Here is a 23023-nt window from a genome sequence, read left to right as displayed (position 1 = left end):
CATGAAATATTCTCTGACCCAGACGTCTAGTTTGCACTAGAGTCTGGCACTTTCCATCAACACAGGAAAAGGATGTTTCACTGGCACTCCAAATAGCTATCCATATTTAATCATCATTAGCTGTTTCAAACAAAACCTTTTAATAATGGTATATTTTATGGTTCTGCTACATGGTCTGCCAGTTGACGGTTGCTGCTGTAGAGGATCTGAGGCTGAGTGTGATTTCTCATCAAAGTATTAGAGAAAAAGGAGGTGATTAAGAAATGGTGATTATATGGATTCAGTGGATTTATAATTGAGGAGAATGTTGAAATTTGAAATGTGATGCTTGAAGTAAAGGTGTGAGATGGTGCTATGAGAAGGTAGGCCAGCTGAAATTTGAATTCAAAGGGCCAGATGTACATATGCTGACAAGATTGAAAAATCTGTTTTTGCAGTGCATCTGACATTAACGAAATTCCGTTTACAAAAGCTGTAGCTTATCACTCATACCTGGAAGCACCTAGTAAATGAGCACTGCATGAGGTGCAAATTAAGGTTTGAAGCCATTCTGAAATGAAAATGCCCTAACAAATTATGTTCTTATGAAATGAAGACTTTTGGGCAAGTCAAGTTAAATGTATGAAGGGTATGTACAGTTAGGTCCATATATATTTGGACACTGACACAAATTTTGTTTTTTTACCTGTTTACTGAAACATATTCAAGTTATAGTTATATAATGGACATGGGCATAAAGTCCATACTTTCAGCTTTCATTTGAGGGTATCCACATTAAAACTGGATGAAGGGTTTAGGAGTTTCAGCTCCTTAACATGTGCCACCCTGTTTTTAAAGGGACCAAAAGTAATTGGACAATTGACTCAAAGGCTATTTTATGGGCAGGTGTGGGAAATTCCTTCATTATGTCATTCTCAGTTAAGCAGATAAAAGGCCTGGAGTTGATCTGAGGTGTGGTGCTTGCATTTGGAAGATTTTGCTGTGAAGAAAACATGCGGTCAAAGGAGCTCTCCATGCAGGTGAAACAAGCCATCCTTAAGCTGTGAAAACAGAAAAAACCCATCTGAGAAACTGCTACAATATTAGGAGTGGCAAAATCTACAGTTTGGTACATCCAAAGAAAGAAAGAAAGAAAGCACTGGTGAACTCATCAATGCAAAAAGACCTGGACGCTCACAGAAGACAACAGTGGTGGATGATCGCAGAATAATTTCCATGGTGAAGAGAAACCCCTTCACAACAGCCAACCAAGTGAACAACACTCTTCAGGAGGTAGGCGTACCAATATCCAAATCTACCATAAAGAGAAGACTGCATGAAAATAAATACAGAGGGTTCACTGCACGGTGCAAGCCACTCATAAGCCTCAAGAATAAAAAGGCTAGATTGGACTTTGCTAAAAAACATCTAAAAAAGCCAGCACAGTTCTGGAAGAACATTCTTTGGACAGATGAAACCAAGATCAACCTCTACCAGAATGATGGAAAGAAAAAAGTATGGTGAAGGCGTGGTACAGCTCATGATCCAAAGCATACCACATCATCTGTAAAACACGGCGGAGGCAGTGTGATGGCTTGGGCATGCATGGCTGCCAGTGGCACTGGGTCACTAGTGTTTATTGATGATGTGACAGAAGCAGCCGGGTGAATTCTAAGGTATTCAGAGACGTACTGTGTGCTCAAATCCAGCCAAATGCAGCCAAACTGATTGGTCAGCATTTCATAATACAGATGGACAATGACCCAAAACATAAAGCCAAAGCAACCCAGGAGTTTATTAAAGCAAAGAAGTGGAATATTCTTGAATGGCCAAGTCAGTCACCTGAACTCAACCCAATTGAGCATGCATTTCACTTGTTAAAGACTAAACTTCAGACCGAAAGGCCCACAAACAGACAGCAACTGAAAACCGCTGCAGTAAAGGCCTGGCAGAGCATTAAAAAGGAGGAAACAGCGTCTGGTGATGTCCATTAGTTCAAGACTTCAGGCAGTCATTGCCAACAAAGGGTTTTCAACCAAGTATTAGAAATGAACATTTTATTTACAATCATTTAATTTGTCCAATTACTTTTGAGCCCCTGAAATGAAGGGATTGTGTTTTAAAAAATGCTTTAGTTCCTCACATTTTTATGCAATCATTTTGTTCAACCCACTGAATTAAAGCTAAAAGTCTGAACTTCAACTGCATCTGAATTGTTTTGTTCACAATTCATTGTGGTAATGTACAGAACCAAAATTAGAAAAATGTTGCCTCTGTCCAAATATTTATGGACCTAACTGTATAAGGAAAGAAGAAAGAAAGCACAACTTTCTTCATCACACACTTGTGAAATTTCCTCTCTGCATTTAACCCATCTGAAACAGTGAACACACACATGCACATGAGCAATGAGCACACACACATACCCAGAGCAGTGGGCAGCCATGCTAACAGCGCCCGGGGAGCAGTTGGGAGTTAGGTGCCTCACTCAAGGGCACCTCAGCCCAAGGCCGTCCCATATTAAACTAACCACATGTCTTTAGACTTTGGGGGAAACCGGAGCACCTGGAGGAAACCCACGCGGACACGGGGAGAACATGCAAACTCCACACAGAAAGGCCCTCACCGGCTGCTAGGTTCGAACTCAGAGCCTTCTTGCTGTGAGGTGACCGTGCTAACCACTACACCACCGTAAAGCTGACACACCATTAGATTCTCAGTTGGTTTATAATAATGAAAAAAAAACTTGTGTACAGAATAAGCTACTTCATATAAAAGCGGAATTATCTTCTCTATCATTAGTCTACTCACATTCATTTTTTTAAACCAAGGTCACCTATAATATTACTAGAAATTTCGTCATAAAAAATATCTAATTGTCCAAAGTTTAGAACGTTGGACAGGAACAAAGCCAGCCACAATTCCCACGTCCCCCAAATCTCATCTCCTTTTATTGTGGTAATTTTTGCATAAATTCTCCAGTATATGAATATGTGTGATGGGGAGACACTTTATGTGTTGCTTAAAGGTGTCGTGCGGTAATTTCAGCAATCAGGCTATATCATGTGTCAAAATGTCGGGTTTGGTGGGTTATTCAATCCCCTCGGTTTCCCGCGATCTCAGTGTCATGATGCGCCCGCTACAAGCATTTAAAGTTGACGCGCACAGCCAAATTTAGGCAGCCAGCCGTTAACTAGGTCAACTTATGTGTGACGTCATACCAGTAACCTCCCTTGGGTGATGCTGGCCTGTCGCCATGTTTTCTCTATAGCGTGCGTTTACCAGAGTTGTTTACATTGCGGATTTTGTGGATTTATTCAGTTTGTGGATAGTTTTGAACACTCAAAACACTATGAAATGATGTATTAATATTCTGTGATACAAAATGCCTAATCGGTGTATTGTGTTTGGCTGTAACAACGAACACTGAACACTATTTGTGACTGTTGTTATCAATGGATCTGATTTCAAGGTCATGGCTAGGTATTGATAGAAAAAAATTATTTTTTTAAAAACACATTGTGGCAGCAGGGGCGTGGTCAAGCACCGGTCTGTGACAGGAGGGCGGAGCCAGGGAAGGTGAGTGGCAGAATCACTACACCTGACGGTAATTAACCTGTGTTTTGTGTGTTTTCCCAGTAACCGCGCCCTATTTAAGGAGGCAGAGGGAGAGCTCATCCCGGGACAAGAACACAGTGTGTGTGTTTCGCTATCAGATTAAAACTGGCGGTTATACTGAAAAGTCTGGCAATAAAAAGCCTATTTGCATCTGAAGCGTTGTCCTGCCGTCCTCTGTGCTCCACCCACACTTCAGAGAGCTCTACAGTGGTGCCAAAACCCGGGACAAGGTGGAGCACCAACCTCGCAGCCCCATGGAATCCTCCCCGTTCGCGGACCTGGTCCACGCCCTCGCCACGGCTCAGCAAAGCCAGCACCAGGCACTCGTCACGCGCCGAAAGGAGCAAGAGCGGCGCTTCGAAGCCCTGGTGCTGGCCCAGCAGGAAGATCGCGAGGTGTTCCGGCATCTCCTCGCATCGGTGGGGTCCACCAGTGCCCCGGCCGCGGGCCCGTCTCCCCTCACCGTGACCAAGATGGGCCCGCAGGACGACCCCGAGGCGTTTCTCACATTGTTCGAGCAGGTCGCCGAAGCCTCGGGGTGGCCGATGGAGCAGCGCTTGGCACGCCTCCTCCCCCTCCTGATGAGAGAGGCGCAGCTGGCCGCGCTATAACTCCCCGCCGACCGCCGGCTGGCCTACGCGGACCTTCGCCGGGCCGTCCTCCAGCCCGTGGGGCGCACGCCAGAACAACAGCGCCAGCGCTTCCGCGTGCTGGAGGACGGCCCGGCGAAGGTCCGCGTAGGGCGGTCGGCGGGGAGTTATAGCGCGGCCAGCTGCGCCTCTACCGTCAGGAGGGGGTAGTGTAGTCAAGTGTAGTGATACTGCCACTCACCTTCCCTGGCTCCGCCCTCCTGTCACAGACCGGCGCTTGACCACGCCCCCGCTGCCACACACGTGTCTTAAGTGTTTCTATGTATCAATCATTAATTGTACAAAATTATTTTCATACATTTATGTATTTGTCATATCTTTCTGTCACATGAAGTGTTGTCTTGATAACATATGTGGCACATAATTTTAGCAAATGGATGACAGAAGATTAATTGAAAGATTTATGCCACAGAGCTGCCTTTAACTAATAATTATCACTTATTACTGACGATTGTACGTTTACTAAACAATACAATACAAAGCTCAGTACTCCCAGCCTATAACATACTGAATATCAAGTTAAAATCAACTGCAATAAAAGGAAAATGATGAAAACTGGAATATCAAGGGGTCTACTGTATCAGAAGGCCCACTGCATTTCGCGAGATCGCAAGCTGTCAAGTTGCTAGAATTCAATCTTTCTAGCTATACTTTCACCCCCTACAGCTATCAGTATTACACATAATCATAGATTAATCACACAGCATTCTAATTCAAGTGAAAATGGTCTTTAAAAATACACACAAGTAGTGATTTAGTCAGAGAAACCAACCAAAACAAGTCTTCAAGTCGCCGGTCTTCATTCTCGTCTTCGTTTCTGTCGTCGTCAGAACTGTCCTCATTTTCTTCTGAAGATGAGCGCTCAGGTTCAAATCTGTAAGGCTGGATACCACCAGGACATTCAGCTGTCAAAATCTCGACTTGTGGGCCATTTTCTTCTTCTGTATCGGTAAAATCAAAGCTAATTTCCTCAGCATCGCTCCTATTTTCTGGTGTGTCCATCATTGCAACTGCACCGAGTGGTTACTGGTATGATGTCACGCAGCTGTTCCATTGACCGAGAGGGGGCGCTGCGAACGCGGAAAATTTCAAGTGATGGGCATGATCAAATAAGGACCGATTACAACCGCGGGAAGCTTTTGAAAAATCGACGGTCAATTTATTTCGAATCTCGAAAGCATTCTGGTGCAGAATAATGCGACTTTTATTGCCACTGCATGACGCCTTTAATTAAACTTTAGGCATTCAGGCTCATACACACATTTTATACACTTAAGCTTCTTCAACCCTGATTGTTTCTGGTGCAAAAAGAGGCTGTGCATAACTTCAACAACGACACATCATTAATTCCAGAATACAGTATTAAAAGTGTCTAAAATCCCTTCTTGACACACTATCACCCCATCATGACCCAAACCTGCTTTTTCTGCTCTCTTACCACAATCTTGCCATGATACTTCATATATTGCTTTGACTTGGACCACAATTTCACTAATGATATTTAGAATTTAGCACAGTATCCACTTGTGCACCATCCCCCCCCCTTGTGTGGTTGTTTCTTAAAAGTTAGCTTGAATTAACTGTATTTGTATAGTTGTGGTACACATCGCTTGTTAGTTTCAACTCTGACTTCCGTAACATTGTCATTAAGGCTTGTTCTTGGGGCTTTCAGTGTTTCTTCGAGATCTAGTGTCGATTGTAGACATTCTAGACATGAATCCTCAGGACTGAATGGACTCTTCTTAGGTATTCTGGGCTTGAAGGAAGCTAGGGGGAAAACATCAGCCAAGCAGGAAGTAGAGAGGGTGGGAACAGCAGCAGACTTGAGGGATGAGGAATGCTGTATTTACTCAGAGAGAGAAAGACAGACTGTTTGCACACACATTCTTGTTATTTTTCTGTTTTATCTCTTTTTATCTCTCCAAATATCCACATATCAGACTCTAACCCATCATGTATTTTGATGAAGTTTGGAACAGCATAAATAAAAATGACACATTAATTGTGCCTGTAATAGTTTGCCCAATATCATTTTTATTATACTGTACCATGGATGAAAGCTCTAATAGTTTTAATTAGTTGTTGATAGACTTTTGCCTCCCATTTCATATGACAACCTGTTTTTAACATCTATTAGTGTTGTCTTCCTGAAGAAACACTTTTCAAATGTTCTCAGAAGTTTACTGAATCCAGGATGCACCTGCATACAGTCTGAAGGTCATGAGATCACTTGTGACACTGAGAACCTCCCAGTCTGAATGCTGCTGTAGGCATCTCACTATTTATATGTCCGTTCTCTCTCACATGCCACTTTGTCCCACAAGAGATGAGGAAGTGCAAGAATGATGCCTTGCTCTTTTCACACTATAGTCACAAAGGTCCCACAGCAGTGTATGAGTGCCCAGCTCTGTCTTTCTGTCTCTCTGTTTTCACACATGCAAATATGCCCAGTGGAAAACAGTCCTGGAAATGCAAGAAGCCTTTGTGGAAAATAAATTTGATCAGTGCTTATTTCCCACAATGTGACAAGTGACTAACACTTACTGTATTTTATACATCTAGCATAAAACAATGTCGAGTACATTATTCTAATTATAGTATCTCATTCACAGGGACTTCTACAGTGGATGCGCCACATAATCTAAGACTAATTATAAATATTTAAAAATGCTTAATCATCAATATAGTGATGACTTTTCTACTGCGGGAAAGTCTTCAGGACCGATAACTTTACACTTTCTGGTTTCTTGGGAGCTGCACTTTTGTCTAAGTTCAAAAGAGAAAAAAATAGAGGTTGGCGAGGGTACAACTGTTTATAGCTGTTATAAGTTAAGTGTTAAAATGTCATATTTAACTTAAAAAATGTAAAAGTTGCCAAATTGCTGGGGTATAAGAGGAATAAAACACTTCAGGACATGCTGATATTGAAAAATAATCACATTTAGGTTGGTAACCCAGCCACTGGGGTTGAACAAGTCAGTGCATTCTTAGTGCCAGTCCCAAGCCTGGATAGATTGGGGAGGGTTGTAATCAGGAAGGGCATCTGGTGTAAAACCTACACCAAATCAAACATATGGATCATAAATTGGATTTTCATAACGAATCAGTTGGAAAGATCTGCTGTAACGACCCCTAATGGGACCAGCTGAAAAAACAACAATAACAACAACAAGAATCATGTTTTGGTTGGTAACAGCAAGTCAGCCTGTCTCGGATTATTTTCCTACAATAACATGCCCTGTCATGTTTTATACATTATTCCTGAAGTGACTTCCATCTTAGTGTAGGTCCTAATGAATCTACAGTGGTGCTTGAAAGTTTGTGAACCCTTTAGAATTTTCTATATTTCTGCATAAATATGACCTAAAACATCATCAGATTTCCACACAAGTCCTAAAAGTAGATAAAGAGAACATAGTTAAACAAATGAAACAAAAATATTATATTTGGTAATTTATTTATTGAGGAAAATGATCCAATATTACATATCTGTGAGTGGCAGAAGTATGTGAACCTTGCTTTCAGTATCTGGTGTGACCCCCTTGTGCAGCAATAACTGCAATTAAACATTTCCGGTAACTGTCGATCAGTCCTGCACACTGGCTTGGAGGAATTTTAGCCCATTCATCTGTACAGAACAGCTTCAACTCTGGGATGCTGGTGGGTTTCCTCACATGAACTGCTCACTTCAGGTCCTTCCACAACATTTTGATTGGATTAAGTTCAGGACTTTGACTTGGCCATTCCAGAACATTAACTTTATTCTTTTTTAACCATTCTTTGGTAGAATGACTTGTGTGCTTAGGGTCATTTTCTTGCTGCATGACCCACCTTCTCTTGAGATTCAGTTCATGGACAGATGTCCTGACATTTTCCTTTAGAATTCGCTGGTATAATTCAGAATTCATTGTTCCAACAATGATGGCAAGCCGTCCTGGCCCAGATGCAGCAAAACAGGCCCAAACCATGATACTACCACCACCATGTTTCACAGATGGGATAAGGTTCTTATGCTGGAATGCAGTGTTTTTCCTTTTTCCAAACATAACACTTTTCATTTAAACCAAAATTTCTATTTTGGTCTCATCCTTCCAAAAAACATTTTTCCAATAACCTTCTGGCTTGTCCATGTGATCTTTAGCAAACTGCAGATGAGCAGCAGTGTTCTTTTTGGAGAGCAGTGGCTTTCTCCTTGCAATCCTGCCATGCACATCATTGTTGCTCAGTGTTCTCCTGATGGTGGACTCATGAACATTAGCCAATGTGAGAGAGGCCTTCAGTTGCGTAGAAGTTACCCTGGGATCCTTTGTGACCTTGCCGACTATTACATGCCTTGCTCTTGGAGTGATCTTTGTTGGTCGACACTCCTGGGGAGGGTAACAATGGTCTTGAATTTCCTCCATTTGTACACAATCTGTCTGACTGTGGATTGGTGGAGTCCAAACTCTTTAGAGATTGTTTTGTAACCTTTTCCAGCTTGATGAGCATCAACAACGCTTTTTCTGAGGTCCTCAGAAATCTCTTTTGTTCATGCCATGATACACTTCCACAAACATGTTGTGAAGATCAGACTTTGATAGGTCCTTGTTCTTTAAATAAAACAAGGTGCCCACTCACACCTGATTTGTCATCCCATTGACTGAAAACACCTGACTCTAATTTCACCTTCAAATTGACTGCTAATCCTAGAGGTTCACATACTTTTGCCACTCACAGATATGTAATATTGAATCATTTTCCTCAATAAATAAATTACCAAGTGTAATATTTTTGACTCATTTATTTAACTGAGTTCTCTTTATCTACTTTTAGGACTTCTGTGAAAATCTGACAATGTTTTGGGTCATATTTATGCAGAAATATAGAAAATTCTAAAGGGTTCACAAACTTTCAAGCACCACTGTATTTGCATAAACACTGCCCTGTATTGTGCAGTTGAAATGCCCCAAATTGTGTAATCATTAAAGCAAAAATACAAAAAAAGAACAAAGTATACTCCTTTGCTCAAGTGAAAATCCTTCAAAGACCATTTTCACATCTTACCAAGTATTTCTTACCAAGTACATTATTATTATTATTATTATTTATTTCTTATACTTTTTATTAAATATTTATTATATGAAATTAAAAATGGCACACAAAGTGAAATAAAAAAAGCAACAAATAACTCAACTTAGCTGTATATGTGAACTGTTGTGTAAATAACATTTGAATGCTGATTGTTTTTCTTTGCACCAAAAAAAGACAGCATGGAATTCATCATGGAATTTTCCATAAACGCCTCCAGACTCATTAGCTGAAAGCGAAGGATTAAGTCAAAGCCTACCTTCGCATTTGTTTGGCCCCACAGGGAGACTTCACCATTATCTGAAGAAAGACTGTATCTTGAAAAGGCACCACAGCACAGGCATAATATATGCTCTTTATGTGAAAGTATCAGCTCTATCTTTGGTCACATCCAGAAATAGACATGTTATTTTGTTTCATTTCTACTTTGGGCTAAGACATGAAAGAAAGGTAGTGCAGAATAATGTGGGAAAAGGAAATAATTGTATTCAAGAAGTTCCGAGTCATCTTCTGTTGTTGATACAGTTATTTAAGAAGCCCATGTGATGGTGGAATTAAAAGAATGGAAAGTTCATTGCAGATGTCCGTGCAAGATAAGGATCCGGATCTACAGTCACCACCTTGAATTCTTATTTTTATTACTGAGAGATACAGAGTTTTGCTGTAAATAATTTCATACAATGCCTCCCCCCCACACACACACAAACCCCCACACACACCGAGCTCAACAATTCAATAATAAAAACGGCAACATTGTTCTCATTCACTTGGATTTTATTCACATTTCAAATGTACTAATGTTTAGCGGTGTCCTTACATTCCACTATTTGCTGCAGATCTCCCGTTTGATCAGGCAGACAAACCAGCATCAATAATAATAATAATAACAATAATAATAATAGAAAAAAGCAGCATCCTGGTTTCAAATAAAAAGCCGTTTGGGATGGATTTATCATGTCCATGTGCTCGTATGCACAGTGTCATATTTGTTAAAAAGGAACTACATCCAGATAAATAAAATAAAACAAAACATAGCACTAAACTTGTAACAGGATCTGTATCATAATAGTCATAAATCAACCTTGGGAAGAAAAAAAAAATCACACTCACCTTAAAATTAAGGTACACACTCAGGAATAGAAAAGTGACTCAAATTAAATTGGAAGGAAAGTGTTTGTTTGAAGTGTTTGTGCTGTATCAGTGCACTTCTTGACTAGTCTCATAGTTAGCAGTTGCCCTTGTGCACAGGAAGACCTGCTTGATACCGGATACCTCTCCAGCTCCAACTCCAAAGTCTGACTGCTAAGGTGCTTGGTTTCCTTCTGGAATGTTTAAACATCACTGTGAGCCTCGAACAAGCATTCCTAGGATTTATGCCAGACTATAACATTCATGGAGATACTAACAGTGGAGGGGTGCTGCAGCATCCTTACACTCCAACCTCACAGACTACCTCTATATGCCATCCAAGATCCAGAAAGATAAAATGAAAAAAAAAAGAAATGGAGGAAGGAACCGAACATCTCTGGTAGTAGCCACAGATTGTAGTGTAAACATTCGCCCTTGGGGGCCTGTTGTTGGCGCTAGAGTTGCCGCACCTCGCCGCTTGCTCTTTGTGAGTCTGTGTGTTGTGTGGTTCTGTCCACATCATTGGTATTGGAGGTAATTTTTTAGAGATTGGGGTAAAGGCAAGGTCTCAATCTGCTGCAATCGGTCACGGCCCAGAGCTAGACGTGCTGCTCGCCGACACAGGTCCATCAGAGGAAGGGGTTCAGCTAAAAAAGAAGGAGAGAGAGGGGATGGGGGAGAGAAAAATAATTATTTTTGCTGAATGTGAACAATTTTATATACATCCTACACACTTGAAGATCATGTTCTGTTCATTATTTAGCAGTGGATGTATTGTTGGGCCATCCCACTTGAATGTTTCTGTGTGGGAATGTTGTGGGCATGTTGGCTCTTTCACTTTTTGTAACTAAAAATTCAGGTTGTGGAAATAATAATAGTTTAAGTCAGAGGGACCAGCCAAATGTGCCCACAAGAATAAGGATAATTGGGGATTTAGTTAGAGTTAGGTTTAGGTGTATAACATAAAAATCTTGTGTAAGCTATTCATCCTGGTAAGAGTCATGGTGGATCTGGTGTCAATCCCAGGAACACTGGCCACAAGGGCAGGAATACACCCTGGATGGAATGCCAGTACATCTCAAGAGCACACACTCATTACCTTGCCTGTGACAGAGTAAGCAGGGCAAGGTATTGTAATCAGTTTGTTTGTGTTCGTGTCTGTCTGTCTGTTAACAATCTAGCATCTAGACGGTTGCACTGATTGACTTCAACTTTTCAGGGTAGGTGGGCAATGATCTGTAGATTACCTGATTAAATTTTGGGGGTAATTCGGTCAAGGTGAAGGTCAAGGTCACTGGAAAGGTCAACCTTTTGGTCAAAATAACATTTTCCATGATAACTCAAAAATGGTTGCTAATAGACAAATGTTTACTATTATGAGCATATAGGAATGCCCATATAGCCTTTCATTTGGCACCATGCTCTTTGACCTTGGGTGGCACGGTGGTGTAGTGGTTAGCACTGTTGCATCACAGCAAGAAGGTTCTGGGTTTGAGCCCAGTGGCCGACGGGGGCCTTTCTGTGGGGAGTTTGCATCTTCTCCCTGTGTCTGTGTGGGTTTCCTCCAGGTGCTCCAGTTTCCCTCACAGTCCAAAGACATGCAGGTTAAGCTAACTGGTGGCTCTAAATTGACTGTAGGTGTGAATGGTTGTTTGTCTCTATGTGTCAGCCCTGCAACGACCTGGTGACTTGTCCAGGGTGTACCCTGCCTCTTGCCCATAGGTAGATGGGATAGACTCCAGCTTGCCTGCGACCCTAAACAGCAAAAGCGGCTACAGATAATGGATCTTTGACCTTGAGTGACCTTGAAAGGTCAAGGTCATGGATTTTCAGAGGGCTGTAACTTGAAAACAGTTGAGGGTAGACAGATATTTACCATTATCAACTTATAGGAAGGGCCATATAGGCTTTCATCTGGCACCATGACCTTTGACCTTGAAAGATTTTGAAATGTCAAACTCAAGGTCATGGATTTTCATAGGACTATAACCTGACAGCTAATGATTGAGAAATATTACCATTATCAACATATAGGTATAAAACAAGTGCTGCCGGGTGAGGTTTGTTTTGCCTGGCAACACTTGTTCACATGTAGAGGTAATTAAGCCCAGTTAATCCATCATGCATGTTTCTGCGAGGTGGAAAGAAACCCATACTGACACAGCAAGAACATGTGAAACTCTACATAGATGTTAACTTGAGCTCAGGATTGAACCAGGGACAATGAAGCTGTGAGGTGGGATACCACCTGCCTATGCAAAACACTTTTTTTTATAAAAATTTATGCAGGGTTATTGTAGGGTCATGGAACCAGTGAAGCTCTGTCAAGCATGTCATAACTTTAGCCAAAGCCTTGTAAAATAAAATAATTCAATGTGTGTGTCTATGCATGGAAGAGGGATAATATTTGCCCATCACTCCACATCTCACTGAACACTCTTCCACTTCAAGTGATGGAGGTTTTGAATAATAGATACCTCTTGCCAATGGTTCTAGTTCTTCCAAATTATACTGCTGTTACCTATCTGGCTAGAACCAGTCACCATGTGCCTTACACACTAACTCATGCTATGAACAGTTTCTCAGCTAACTGAGGCTAAATTTACAGAGAAAGCTGCAGGAGGATTGGATTGTGGGTAAATGATGAGTAGAGCGTCATGCTTCAGCACGTTTCACATCTGACGTCCCATAGCGCTAATGTGTTTTACATGGTACATTGTCAATTCACTTCCCAATGTGTGTTGGGAAAGGACTGAATCAGCTTGAACAATCATGTTCCTAATGTATTTCAAAACTACATTATGGTGGAAATTTTAAATCTGTTTGCTCATGCTGTCAGGCGTCATTGTCTCAGAATTGCTAATGCAGCTGTGTTCTATATTGAGATCCAATCCCATTTAAGATGTTGGAAGTGAAAAAAAAAAATTGGTCATGGAAGTGGGGTCCTAAGGCTAAAAAAAGCTGCTGCATCGCTTTCGTTAGTCCTTGAGTATCCCTTATTAACTGTCCTGGATGATTTTCAATTACCACTAGTGCTAATATTTTCATTGTGGGATGTTTGCAATCATTAACTTGGACATTACTATGGATGCACTGCATTCATGGTACAGTAGCACCAGTGACTGATGAGGCAGTCATATTCCACCGCAGCCTCAATACCCATTATCATTTACCTCCTACCTCTCTTCACACAACAACACTCACAGTCTCTTTCTACACCATACACACACATACACACCCTGCTGGGTTCAAGGTTGGCATACCAAATTAGATAAGTCACCACTATTTGCACAAAAGAGGGAATGTGCAGGAAAAAGATACAAAAATCAGTAGACATAGTAATATATACAGTCTGTTGGGATCAAATTGGAATGTACAAAAATGAAAATATTGTCATATTCGTACAGCCTGCTGATTTCCCTGTGGCACCAGAGGATGTGTGTATGATTCACAGAGCATGACACTTTTTAAGCCCAAAGTTTCTGTAAATATTTATGTGAGGAGATTTGCTGGTTATTAGACTAATTTTACTTTATGCAAGTTATCTATGTTTATGTTTAGTTCACACCATATCAGTTCATGCCCTTGGTGGCATGATGGTGCAGTGTTTAGCACTGGGCAATTCCATGTAAATGTCAACCTCACCATGCAAAAATAAAGCAACATGTAATACATCAAAACCACTCCCAGAGATCTCACCTTGGCCTGTATTTTACAGATGTGAATAAGTTGAACCAGTTTGTAACCAACCTAATATGTCACTGTCAGTCTTTCTTTCTTATAATGTAAAACCCAAGCTAAAATCAACTTTGATCATGTACAATTCTATATTATTGCCACAAGCCACAGAAATGTATGCTAAAATCCACAAAACAGCAAAACAATAGCCATCCTAAATATTATTTAAGAACTTTTGATAGTTTTAGCTGATATTTAGAGAGTTTTTCAAAGGGTTATGGTGGTTAAATTGCTGATTTTTCTAAACATATGCCATGTCTATTTCAGACGCGTCACATCCATAATGCTGACTTTTCCTTCCGAAACTCTGCATGAAATACAAAATATTTTAAACAAAGATTTTTTAATATTCACCTTGGACCCCTCTATCAAATGGATATCTCCATTTCGACATTAGGTTTACAATTTCACAGAGTTTGATAAAAATGTACAGTCACCTAAGAAAAGTGATACTTTTTCTGTCACATCCATAACGCATCTTTTATTGGTATTTTCTGGCATGCCCTAGATGTACTATGGGAATTGTTCTTGTTCTATCACTTCTCCAGTATGGTACAGCCTTAAAATGTGCAACACCTGTTTAAATACTGGGAGACAATAAAACATGCACTGGGTCATTTGTTGCCATTTTGAGTTCAAGTGTCACGTCCATAACGTTGGAATTGCTCCACTGTCACCTCACAGCAAGAAGGTTCCAGGTTCGACTGCTGACAGGGGCCTTTCTGTGTGGAGTTTGCATGTTCTCCCTGTGTGTGGGTTTCCTCCAGGTGCTCCGGTTTTCTCCCAAAGTTCAAAGACATGCAGATTAGGTAAAAATACCCAGCCACTGGGGGTTACACAAACCAGTGCATACTTAGCGCTGGTCCCAAGCCCAGATAGATTGGGGAGAGTTGCATTAGGGGGGGAAAAAAAAACCTGTGCCAAATATGCGGAGCAGATCTGCTGTGGCGACCCCTAATGGGAGCACCTGAAAAAAAAGATGTGGTTCCCAGATTTTTATTTTGTAGAAATGTCCAAGATTGGGCTTGTCAGCAGTCTAGTCTTAGTGCCTTTAAACATATGCACATCTTTAAACCTGGAAAAACATCAGGGATAGAAAATGCAGACTATTTTTTTTTCCTTTCCTGTAAAATGCAATACAGTTCTTTAATTAATTGCTTACTGTCTTGGCAGCAAGTAATCAAGTGTTACTCTAGTTGTTCCTTTGAGCACTCTAATATAATACTATTCTGACAAACTAGAATGACTTTGTAATGAATTTATAACCACTATGTCAGTGTCTGACACTGTCCTGTCACTGCCATATTTTTTATTGTCTGACTGGTTTATAAAATGGAATACAAGCACTTATCTGAACAATGCCCAAAGTCCAACAGAATCTATACAACATACAGCAGGATAAACACTAATACCAATCAGGCTTCAGAACCTCCGAGAACAGCAGGAGGCTGTGTTTATGAGAACAGTCAGAAAGTTCCAGAACAAACTCTGTTTGCAAATCTCAGCATGTATATATTCAAAGCCATCCCTGATTCTAGAGAACATAATGATTCAGAATGTCGTCCCAGTGAACACACACACAAACACACACACACACGCGCACACACACACACACAGTCCGGCCAGTCTCTGACCTGCAGCTTCAACACAATAACAGCACACCAGAAGGGAAGATTAGACTTGAAAGAAAACATAGAGGAGGACACATGAAGCCTGCTAGAGTGAGACCATCAGACAGACGCTCACCCACACCTACATGTGCTCTGAACAGCATGACAATGGCACAAACAAAACATTGTTGCCAACCAGGGGCGGCTGGTATAAATGGGTTAGCAGGACTCATTTTTGGCATCCACATCAGATTTTTTTTTTGTTGTTAACAAATGTTGGCTTCTTTTGGACATTTGTGGAACCAATGATGGTAAGAAAAACATACAGAATGCCATGAAGCCATTGATGAGACCTCATCTCATTAAATATACAGTATAAATCATTGCTCTACCCAAACATTTTCATTATCAAGCAATTGAAAGATATTAGATTGCCAGCATTGTCTCATGGAATGTGAGAAAGATCTGTATCTGCCTTCTGAGCCCATAAATCTTTTCCAAGAATGATGCCTGAGATAGAAAAATGGCACATTTTCATTCTGAGTGTACCAAGGTTATAGGCCAAGAAACAGAAAAGAGACCAAACTAGCTCTCACCTACGTCTGACTCAGATAGTGTTCACCATGTCCACCATGTTCACCACTTTGACATCAAGTGCATCCTTGCACATCATTCCCCAAGGCTATTATTGCCCTTCAAAATGCACTAACCTCAACTTCTCAACTCTCCTGCTTTTCTCAAGTGTCTAAACTGATAGCCATGAGAATATTTTGAAAAGCCTGCAGAAAATGGCATCTAACATTGACTGATAAGCAATTTTTTAATGACTTTGAAGAAAGCCCTTTGGGTCAAAAGCAGGACCCATTTTTCAGAGATGAACAATTGAGTCACTTACAAAGGATGTCTAAGCAGTTCCATAATGCCACGAAATGCATTACTTGGCATGGATCTGATTAAAAGTAGGCTAATTATGTCAAACCATCTCATCTCATCTCATTATCTCTAGCCACTTTATCCTGTTCTACAGGGTCACAGGCAAGCTGGAGCCTATCCCAGCTGACTACAGGCGAAAGGCGGGGTACACCCTGGACAAGTCGCCAGGTCATCACAGGGCTGACACATAGACAGTGTAGGTGCAATTGGTAATTAAGTGATCAATCTCATTAAATCAGTCTCATTAAATCATTAAATCAGTCTCATTAATTAATCTCATTAAATCAGTCTCATTGAATCAGTCTCATTAATTAATACCATTAATTTTGGTGCTTAATAATAAATTACCAAACAGCTAAATTATGGTATATTCCAAATTATTATGATCACTTACCGTATTACATAACTCATATGCACCTTGGAATTCTTTTGAGATTGGGCGACTTCAAGTATATTAGGCACAACAAACAAATGCACAGTTTCAATAATAATTTATTTTTTTATAACAAAGATAAAAATGAATAATAGCAGTTGGAATCATTATATACAAATATGATATGGTATGTGTGTGTGTGTGTGTGAGAGAGGCCTTATGGCCTAAGCAAAAGGCTAGCGTGGGATGCTAGCTAGGTATGTTTGTGTGTGTCCATGTGGTGTAGGCCTTGTGGCCTAAACAAAAGGTTAGCCTAGCTTGCTAACGAGACAAAAGATTAGCTCTGTGTAGCTAACCCACTAGCTTATAGCATTACTAAATCCACTGAAATCTTGATGAGGTCAAAATATGTGTAATAATGAAATTAAAGTGTTAAAAAGGGAATAGAGGAAAGCATGCAACAGCCTATCTATTAAAAACAACTGAGAGGACAAAATTAGAACAATAATTAATTCAACACCCTAAGTGTTTACAGTGTTCACAATTAAACTGTTGCTGAGTTTAAATTCACACTACTTCAAAAAGCTAATTCCTAAGACTAGTCTTTATGCCCAAATTCCAATCTTACTTCAGTATCTCGCCTCTACGCAAGATTATGAGATATGTTCCGAGACTTTTGGAGTCCACAGGAGCACGTGAGTCGATTCTGTGGAAGGCAGAGGATTTCTTGGTCCAAACGCTTCGTAGTTCGTGAAGAAAAAGTCTCTGATCAAACAATGTGCACAGCGCTTTTAATTAGAAGGAATCCGGTCGCTTCTAACTTTTAATTAAACTGCTGGGGCGGCAATCTTGTAACGTTACTGATAATAGACAAACAAAAACCGTCTGTAGCTCAACCGAGAGAGAGATAGCACGATTTAAGTAGTTCTACCGTGGCCAAGGGTAAACAAAAGAAAAAACGCGCTGAATATCTCTTCTTGGTAGAAAGACGTCTTTATCTTGGGGGCTCGGTGCGAGCGGTCCTCCTTGTGTCCGTGTTGAATTCACGGCGCCGAAAGAGGAAGTATGGCGGATTTCCAGGTCACTTATGGGCTCAGGGAGGAAGTGATGTAGGTGATCTCGCCCAGCCGTGACGTAGGTCAACGCAGAAGTTGGCTGATGGGAAATGTAGTTCTTAAAGGGACTGTACCTACATTCCCCCTTTTGGTCTCAGGGGTATGATGGAGTCGTAGCACTGAGAGCACAGTACCGTACAGTCCACATGTCCATAGTCCTTGAGGTAGCCTTGCTCTGTACAGTCCATGGTGTCCTGTGAAAACTGTGTAAACTCATGAGTTCCAGTAAGACAGTTGGAGGCAGAGGCATTTGGGCATATAATCAGGCTATCGGCATTTGGGCATATAATCACTATCTAACTAGGTCGAAATCACATCTATAAAAAAATATTAAACATTAAACATGAAACATATTCATTTCCTACACATAAAAAACAAGAAAAGAGAAGAAATGAAGGAAGAAAAGAAGTGTTAGTGTTTGGGTTGGTAAACCTAATCTTCTGGAAAGGTATTGGGTTGGTGAATGTGACTGGGAATGTCAGTGTACGCTTATGGGTGAGTGAGGCGTACAAGCTAGGTGGACAGGATGGGCCTAACTATCGTCCCCCCCTTTTTGGAGTGAGGACTGTTCAAAAGGCTTGATTTGATTGTTATGGAAATCGATATGAGGGCGTTTGATTAGACCTGGATGTCCTAATGCGATACGCAACAGGGGACAGTTTTCCACGATCGAAAGGTCCCGACCAGTGTGGTAGGAACTTTAAAAAAAAAAAACTCCTACCAGCTTGGTAAAGTTAAAATATAGGACTTTGTCGCCTATTTGATATTCATGATGGGAGGCTTTTCGGTCGTAGTAGGCCTTTTGCCCTTTTACGCTCGCTTCTATTTATCCGTTGAGGGGTCTGACCTCTTTTGTAACAGTTCTTTAATCTCAGCCAACTGGGCTTTTAAAGAGTCCAGCTCTGAGTGGAACTCACCAGGTTGGTCTGAGTCACTGTGTTGGTCATCTCTATCGTTTAGAGTTACAGTCGGAGTGCTCCTGACGTCTCTGGCCAGAGCGGGGATGACGATCTTGCTGCCAACCGCCTTGTTCCATATGACCCTTTTCATGTGATGGGCGGTTGCCATAGTCACTGTGGACTTGCCTTCGGTCCCTCCTGGCCTTACCTTGCTGATTCTTCCACTCACCCTGGTGATGGCTCGGTAAGGGGCGGTTCGGACCGGGATTTCTCCAGGGGGGGTCCCCCTTTTGGAGCTTCACCTCCTTCTAAGGCTAGCGGGGGCCTGTCTGCACTCTGGAGACTAAGGACTCTGGGTTCATCATTGTTTCTGTCTGTGGTTTTGACTATGGTCTCCCAGGTCATTTGGGCTAGTTGCCTAGTTTCCCTCATCGAGTAGAAACCTTGTCGACATGCCAGTGTGACTTGAGTCCGCACGCTTGGGTGGAGGTTATGTAAGAAGAGGGATTTGAAGCCTCTATCTTCTTCCAAGCCTGGTGCACTACTACCCTGAAAATAGGCAGTACGTTGCCATCTATAATATTCACGAGGCAGCTCAGACCGTTTCTGTTTAATTTGTAATGCACACAATGCCGCGGAGGTTTCATCCGTGTATGGCGCATATTCTTCCCTAATGTAATTGCGAAGTTTTGAATAACTATCGCGAACGTCTGGGGGTAGCGTCTCTAAAAAGGCACGAACTGCTACTGGAGGTCTTCCAGATCAGTTTAAGTTTCTCTCGCGTTGTGGCTTTCGGCAGGTCCATCAGGCATCGGTCAGTCTCTCGCAAATAATCATTCACATTTGTTCTTTTATTCTCAGGATTGAATCGCTCAACATCGTTGGCAAGTAGGTCAATTTGCCGTAAGCAAAGAGTTTGGTGCATGTCCTTGTGTGGCCTTCTTGGCTCTCTTGAGTACTCACTATCTAAGCTACTCTGGTGTTGCTCCCGTTTCACACTAGATTCATAGTCTGATTCATCCAAAGATGGATCAGGGGTACTGTAGCACACTGACCTGGGTGTGCTATGGTTCTGGGCTCGGGATGAGCATAGTACAGCTTCACCCTGGCTAAACGACGAAGTCGTGTAGTGAGTTGATGGAGTTTGGCGGGGTGTCTGGTCTTTGACCAGGTAATTCACGGTGTCCGACTCGGACGCCTCTTCCCGTTCTGAGCTTCGGTGCATTGTTGGGGGTCTTTCACGCCCCTCGCACCCTTTTTAGGGGGTCTGCTCCTCGGCAGCCCTCTTGGCAGCCTTTTCGGCTTTCTCTAGCCTTTCGGCGCAATCATCAAGGGAGGTTTTCAAGAGCTCACGCTCCCTATGTAAATTATTGTTATCAGCTGCCAGCTCGGCGTTGCTGGTGGTCAGCCTTTCAACTAGAGCCCTGCACTCCCGCGGGAGTCCCGCGGGACTCGCCGCAAAGCAGTGCGGCGCGGGACAAATTTTGAAAGCTCATTGCGGGCTTGGGCGGGACCGGAAGTGCACATATGCACGCGCGGGCGGGAGCGGGAGTGCACATATGCGGCGCGGGCGGGAGCCATGATAAGCTGCAGTCCCGCTAACTAAAAACGTGTTTGAAATAAAATTTATAAATTATTAATTTATGTCTATCATATATAATTTGTGCTGGATATTTTATTTGGCATTAATAAAAACATTTTAAGATGCCTAAATTTGCAGAGAGAGTCAGATTGCCAGATTGAGTGAGGAATGGCATCTTAAATTTGCCATTGATCACCCTAACGGGAAATCCTTTGATCACTCTAATGACTCGCCGTTCACACCCAGCCTCCAGTGACCCACACTAACATGATGCCTCAATGACACCTTAGATGAGCTGGTCATCAGAATTATGATTCTGATTCTGATCCAGGAGAGGATAAATATCTCTCGTTCGTTTCTCGATTCTTTTCCTCTTCCGTGTTTGAGATCTCCGATCATGGCAGAAGAGCAGAGCTCCTTTACTGAATCTCACAGTGCTTCAAAAGTAAGTGCTGCTTTAAAAAGAGGTACATTTACCGTTAAAAAGTCAAGAGTCCTGAAATCGGACATTTGGAAGTCGTTCTCACTCGTGTATACGACGCGGATGGAAAGCTGCCCTTTGCTTGCTGTGATAAGTAGGCTAGGACTGTGTTTTGTTATAACATTTATATATGCTATGCTTATAGGGTATTCTATAGGATATTCTAGTTAGAAATGCTTAACAAATGTAAACTGGGTTAGCCTAATGTTTTGTATGGCTGAACAATAAATATACCAAATTTCCACTCGGAATTACGTGCTCGCCTGTCTTTTATTATTATTATTATTATTAGTGCTGTAAAAAATGTCGCGTTATTATTGCGTTAACTTGACTCAATTTTAACGGCGATAATTTTTTTTATCGCGAGATTAACGCTCTGTGACATGATGTAGGTTTTTCATAAGCTTTTGAAACTAGTAGAGATGGGATTTATGGCTCTTTGATGGGATCCGCATCTTTGTGATCCGTTCTTTGAAAAGAGCCGTTCAAAAGACTGGCTCATTTGGCTCTTTTTAAATATTTATTCAGTTTTAAGAAGACAGCGTCTGTAAACTCAATGCTATCACTGAAATCCTTCCTGTAATATGCAAATTTGGCCGCCTCTGATTGGACAGCGCGACACATCAACAGGCAGAAAAAGTGTAAAAGTACGAAATGTGTTAAGTGAGATGAAACAGTAAAGATCAGACTCAATGCAATATTTATCAACGAACAACTTAAAGTTAATATAATAGTGTACTTTATATTATAATCAAGCATGTCAAGCCTACCGTCACTGTGTAACCTGTCTCTCTGATAGAGCTGTAGACTAACTCAAGCAGGAAATTACTTCATTGACTGAAGTGGAAGAAGAGTGAAGTTCACTCCTCTTGTTAGCTCTGCTTTGCAATAAAAAAAAAAAACACAACACCTTTGGTACAAAGCAAGTCTATTCACTTTTTTATGCTAATCAGAGAATTGCAATGGTTTCTCATGTGATAAAAATGTGTGATTCGCGATTAAATACTTTAATCGCTTGACAGCACTAATTATTATTACTAGAGACAATACATGCTGAATTCAGAAACAAGGTAAATAATAACAAACGTGAACGTGAGCTGTAGATATTTATGCTCAAATCCATCTAAGTAGGGGGCAGGGCACCATCACGCTGTGTCAAGACAAGAACTTTCCTGAGAAATAACGCGAACGTCTGCATCATGCGGGATTTGTGGGCGGGAGCGGGACAAAATATGGCAGGCACGGGCGGGAGCGGGACTGAAAATCATAATTTTTTTGCGGGCGCGGGCGGGAGCGTGACTGCACAATGCGGGCGCGAGCGGGAGCGGGACTGAAAAATCCGACCCGCGCAGACCTCTACTTTCAACCTCTCCATGGAGGTGTCTGATTTCTGAATCAGTATCTCAGAAGTATGACAGGAATAGCTTACCTAGTGCCTCTTGGACACTAATGTTTGTTCTTTTTGGATCTCTCATATGTTTGCTCGAGTTATCTATGTTATTTTGGCATTCACTCTTACTCGTGTTCCTAATGTTTGCCTTTTCGGAGGCAGAGCAGTAAATGAGGTCTGCGATGACCTCAAGGAGAGACACGTCTTGAGCGTTGTCTTCAATTTTTGAGACATGAGGGGATGCCATTTTGCTTAGGTTAGATATTGGATAATTAATTAATCAATGAGTTAATTTATTAATTAATTTGTATTAATTAATATTAACTATGTAATTAATTAATTAATCAATTGATAAAGATTGTTTTGTTTGAAAATGCTATATCTTATCCTAAATTAAGAATAGGTTGTTAGTATTTTGTGATATGGTTATCACGCTACTGTTAACCGTTTAAACACACCT

General features: G+C 41.4%; 1 protein-coding gene across 3 annotated transcripts in view; it reads right to left on the bottom strand.

The window, feature by feature from the left end:
- spsb4a (splA/ryanodine receptor domain and SOCS box containing 4a) overlaps positions 1 to 23023 on the bottom strand; it is a 127628-nt gene that overhangs the window by 32368 nt on the left and 72237 nt on the right. For 2 of the 3 annotated variants that reach the window (XM_060921807.1, XM_060921798.1), the window contains exon 3: positions 10091 to 11089. The exons of the other annotated variant lie outside the window; for it this stretch is intronic. In XM_060921807.1, the coding sequence (XP_060777790.1) occupies positions 10962 to 11089 (128 nt within the window). In that variant the 3' untranslated portion in view covers positions 10091 to 10961. Of the gene's footprint in view, positions 1 to 10090; positions 11090 to 23023 lie in introns of those variants that run through there. 3 annotated transcript variants of the gene reach the window in all.

The sequence above is a fragment of the Neoarius graeffei genome, chromosome 1, assembly GCF_027579695.1.
Source record: "Neoarius graeffei isolate fNeoGra1 chromosome 1, fNeoGra1.pri, whole genome shotgun sequence".
Classification (NCBI taxonomy): Eukaryota; Metazoa; Chordata; class Actinopteri; order Siluriformes; family Ariidae; genus Neoarius; species Neoarius graeffei.
Note: the sequence above shows the minus strand (reverse complement) of the source record. Positions and strands in the feature narration are given on the sequence as shown.